At 37.4% G+C, this 4,675-nt stretch overlaps 1 protein-coding gene across 1 annotated transcript; it reads right to left on the bottom strand.

Moving 5' to 3' along the window:
• Window positions 1-224: 224 nt before the first annotated feature.
• On the bottom strand, window positions 225-4,299 carry leap2 (liver-expressed antimicrobial peptide 2). Its single transcript, XM_056369974.1, has 3 exons — window positions 3,951-4,299; window positions 3,363-3,550; window positions 225-2,399 (listed from the first exon to the last, which is right to left on the bottom strand). Exons 1-3 carry the CDS (start codon window positions 4,026-4,028, stop codon window positions 2,345-2,347), a joined length of 321 nt encoding a protein of 106 aa, XP_056225949.1. The 5' UTR covers window positions 4,029-4,299; the 3' UTR covers window positions 225-2,344.
• Window positions 4,300-4,675: the final 376 nt, after the last annotated feature.

Raw genomic sequence — 4,675 nt, 5'->3', positions numbered from 1 at the left:
AAACGTAAAAATTAACAGATTATTTTGTTCTTTTCATGAGATTTGTTGACAGTAAGAAAACTATAAAAAGGTAATTCTGTTGAATTAATTAATGTGAGCATGTAGAAAGGATGTAGTAAAATATAAGACTTTTCCAGTGATGATACTTCTTATTAAAAACCAGTTATTTGCTTAAATATTAATTAATCTAACCAAAATTAAAAATGAGTCACAAATACATTCAATTCTTTTTGTTTTTCCAATGCTTTTATTCCACCTTCTTCCAGCTCTCTGCATGTAAGTAACACAGTACATGCAGTAGACAGTACACAGTACAAAGATAATTTGGGTTTAAAAGTGCAATCCTACTCAAACATTTCTCAAACACGCTGAGTCTACAAAATATCAGCAACCACCCGCTCTGTGCATGAAGTAAACTATGCAGGTGAGTCCAAGTGAAATCAGCGACCGCTTATTGATTTGAGAAGATGGATGTGCAAAAGAAGAAAAAGAGAAAGAAAAACCAAGGCTGTGCAGCTTATCAATAGGTAATATTTGTACACTCAACAAGGCTGGTTGTTAAATTTGTTATTGGTTACAGATTTAAGATCGTCTGAGCAAGTAGATGTCTAAAAGTTCCCACTGGTAAAGTTTAAAAAAAATCCAGTCAGGGTGATTGATTATTCTAAAACAAGCCATTAAAATATCATACAAATATATATTTTTTGTAAAAACAAATAAAATGATGTAAATGGGTACATTTTTGACATTTAAAACAAAGGGTAAAATAAATAAAAGATCACCGATAAAATCACCGCATCACACAAAATCAATATACGTGCATTACAGATATTGTGACTAATGCTCATGTATCCTCTATGTATTGCAAATGATGTGCTTGTAGTTCAATAATTCTGTATTCGGCAGAGGAACTTGTGCCTGAACAAACTTTACATATAACTTTTAAATGAGTAAAACTAAAATAAAAAACTTGAAGATGTTAAAATGTTAAGGGTGCTCAAGCATTGTTTCGGTATTTGTAACCTCTGCTCCTTCTCTTTGCTTTGTCTTTTTGAATTTTACCACACGGCTATCTTCTTTTATGTCTCTTTTTTCCTACTTTCTCTTTCCTCTTTAACACTTCGTGCCTCTGACAGTTGACTGTAATCTAAACCAATGCCTCAGATTCAATCACGCTTGACCAAAGCCTGTCTGTTATGAGTGTTCAAAGGCTGAAAGTCACCACCACGCTTTTTTTTCTAGCATTGTTCCCAAGCTCTTTAATTGATTTATTTTCTGTTCGATTAATGACTAATTTGTGAAAATGCTTTGTAAAAAATACATTGTCACAGCATTGTTAATAGTAACCAATAGATGTTGATATAAGTCATAATTTAGATGATTGTTTACACCATCAGTGCTACATCTCTCCGACAGTACATTAGCAAACTGGACCAAATGATTCTCCCTGGTAAAAGGGAAGCGTATGTGTTTTGGTGCAGCACAGTATCAGTGGAATGATAAGACTTCTTCAGTGATAACTTATCGAGCACGACACAAGACAATTATGACGTAATCTGGAAAGATTTAAAGGTCAGGCACACGGTCTTCCCTGTGCTTTGGACTGATCCCCGCAACCTCCATCATTATCTGTTGCAAAAGCAATACATCAGATAAAGAGTCTCATCGCCAATAAATGTATTCGTCATAGTGACCGGTTCAATCTATTTCTACTTCTGGAGACAACTTTAAGCGCAGAAGTTCTGCAGCTAATCTTTAAATAATAGTTTTCTAAAACATAATAAGATAAAAAGTCAGGCAATAGATAAGAAGCTATGCAGACATCAGGCTAACTTGTATCATTTCTGGAAGCTAGCTCAAGGCTACGGCAACTGGCAGGACAGAATGTCTGAGATTAAAAACAGTTTCTTTTGTTTTCATTTTGAATCACAGTCTCAGCTTTGAGATCAAGGCTGGAAGATTTTGGTCCATGGCAGTAGAAATGCAAGTTGTTTGCACCTTAGTTGAAAGACTTCCTCACTGATTATATCAAAAACTATCCTGGAAAATATCAAGTATAAAGGCTAAATGACTCTTTTGTTATATTTTTGCACTTTACCCATTGCCTCGGTCCACCTCCTATTAGCTTCATATAAGTGATATTTCTCACTTTTTAACTTTCTTCTTCGTAAATCCCTATAAACCTTTAGATATCATCAGAAACGTATTAGCACATATAAATAAAAAAGTATGATTTTTTTTTATATATAAAAGCCTGGATAAGTTCATATCTCAGTTATCAGAACCCCTAATAAGGATTATGGCTGTACACTCATGTAAACACGCTGGTTGTGTCCCGGGACGTCTAATAGTTGACGGGCTCTGAGACTGAACGGTGGCTGGTGGAGCAGTGTCCCGCCCTGAAGACGACAAGAAAGAACAGAAACACAGAAAACTCAGTGAAATGGAGTTCAGCGTTCTCACAGTATTAAATGATTTTTGATGAATAATAACTTTCCCAAAATAATATTCCCAGTAGATGGTGCCATGAATTAAAGGATATTCTTATATTTATTAGGAACATATTATGAATAGTGTAGCATAGCACACTGTTTGTCAAGATTCCTCGGGGGGGAAAGAAACGAAAAAAAGTTTCTTGTGTCATTGATATAGATAGATATTTTGTCCAGACTAAAAATATATTTTTAGCGAGTCTTTGATTAACTTACTTTTTGTCATTTTTTTATTTTTTATTGCTATCTTACACATTATTAATCGATTGGTTGAAATAACCTTTCCAGAGATGTAGTTTCTATCAATTCAAATTACATATTTTTTCATAAATTTTCTTAAGAAATAATTGTATTCAGTTACATTTTATGTGTCTTTGCTAAGTATGTTTATGTCTTGCTACATTACAAGTCACATCTATGAAGCTAATAGGGTTATTTTCATTGAATATTCATGTAGAAGTTTTGTATAAAAAGATAAATTCAAGTCATTATACATTAAAACAATAAAATGTTGAGTTAGCTAACTGCCTAACCTACTAATATGTATCCATGATAGCTTCTTCACGAATTGTGCTAGCTAATATACCTGCTAATCTAGCTAGCTAGCTGGATAGTTTACTGCATTCACACTTTTTAACCAAAAACTGACAGAGGACATGACACTAAGATTTTTAGGGCACTTAAAATCCTGTAGTCCTTGTGGTAAGTGTTTTTGTCTCAAGGTGGCACTAGTTAACTCGACAAGGACTCCAATCATATTGATTAGCTTTGATGCAGCCGTTATTTTCCAAAATGAACGACCTCAACGTGTTTTTTTACATTTACTTTCACTTTGTACACCAATAACTTTACTTTTTCTTTCTCAGTTACCTGCAGAGTCCTGTGGAGCATTCGTAGTTGTTTTGGCAGTAAGCTCCGAATGGTTTACTGTTCATGATTCTCCACAGCGGGGTCATCCGAGCTATCCTCCTCAGTGTGTGGACTCTGTGTTCCCCCCTCAAATCCGCACTCTGGTCAGAGCCGGCCTGCACCTGAGAGGCCAACGGACCCGCACACACCTGACAGAAAGGTACAGAGATGTGTATTAGAAAAAGAAACAAGTACAAAACAAGGCACACAGCAGAATTGGCATTGATTTATTACAATAATTCTCCATAATTCAGCTCTAAAGTATCCCTATGGGACACATGAGTGCATGCTGAATCAATGTGGTAAGATGATACTTCACCTAATGTGCTGATTTGGAGGCACATTAGGCAAAGACATTTTGAAATTATTGTGTTTTAGCAGTGCACCGACTGGATGCACAACTGGTAAAACACGCACAACAAAAATCAGCTCCTCTGACACAATAATGTCAACCCAACGTCCACTTTACTTGTTCTGGGGCCAAATCCATCATTTGTATATCCATCCTTCCTCTGATTCAAGATCTTCAAGTCAAGACAGTCCACTCACCTGCTGAGCCAGCATTAACAGCACAATGCACAGTGCTACTGCCGCTTTCCTTTGAGCGAAAGAGTGTTTCTCCTGCATCTTTCCGGTGGAGTTTAATACCCTCAGGTGTTTGGGGATGAGACTCTCTTCCTCTTAGTGACCTGCTGCTGCTCAGCCTTGAGTAAATCTGACCTCGACCTGGCCGATTCTCTGATCTCCGGCACTTTAGAAACCTCTTTGGGACTCAACCAGTCCAAGGAGTGAGTCTTTTTTTTTTTTTTTTAAGTGGTTGTTTCACTAGTTTAACGCTGTAAGTCTCTTCAAGTCAGCCTGACTCAGCAAACTCTGTGGCTGTGGCACCGGCAAAGAAGGCTGGGCTGTCCTTTATATAGACAGGCCATGATCCCAGGAGAGAAAGAACGAGAGGGAGGGAGAGAGAGAGAGAAAGAAGGAGTCACAGTCCACGCTGTGTCGTCCACCCCTCACTCCCTCTCTCTCTCTCTCCCTCTTTATCTCTTTTTTTGGCCCAAATGTGACAGTTTGTGTTTGCAGAAAACCATCAAGTCATTCCTCTAAACGAGGCCATCCAAACCTCCTCTCTGTCACACACACACAGAAACCCACGCTTTCTCTTTCTCCACTTCTTCTTTTACATATGTAACGAAAAGGTAACGTGAGCACAGGTGGACCAGACACAGCACACGTGACTGCAACGTAAAGCAATGGCAACAGAGAGACTCAGCTGA

Source organism: Seriola aureovittata, chromosome 23 (genome assembly GCF_021018895.1).
Source record: "Seriola aureovittata isolate HTS-2021-v1 ecotype China chromosome 23, ASM2101889v1, whole genome shotgun sequence".
NCBI classification, from domain to species: Eukaryota; Metazoa; Chordata; class Actinopteri; order Carangiformes; family Carangidae; genus Seriola; species Seriola aureovittata.
The sequence above is the reverse complement of the archived record's forward strand: the minus strand, read 5'-3'. Positions and strand labels throughout refer to the sequence as shown.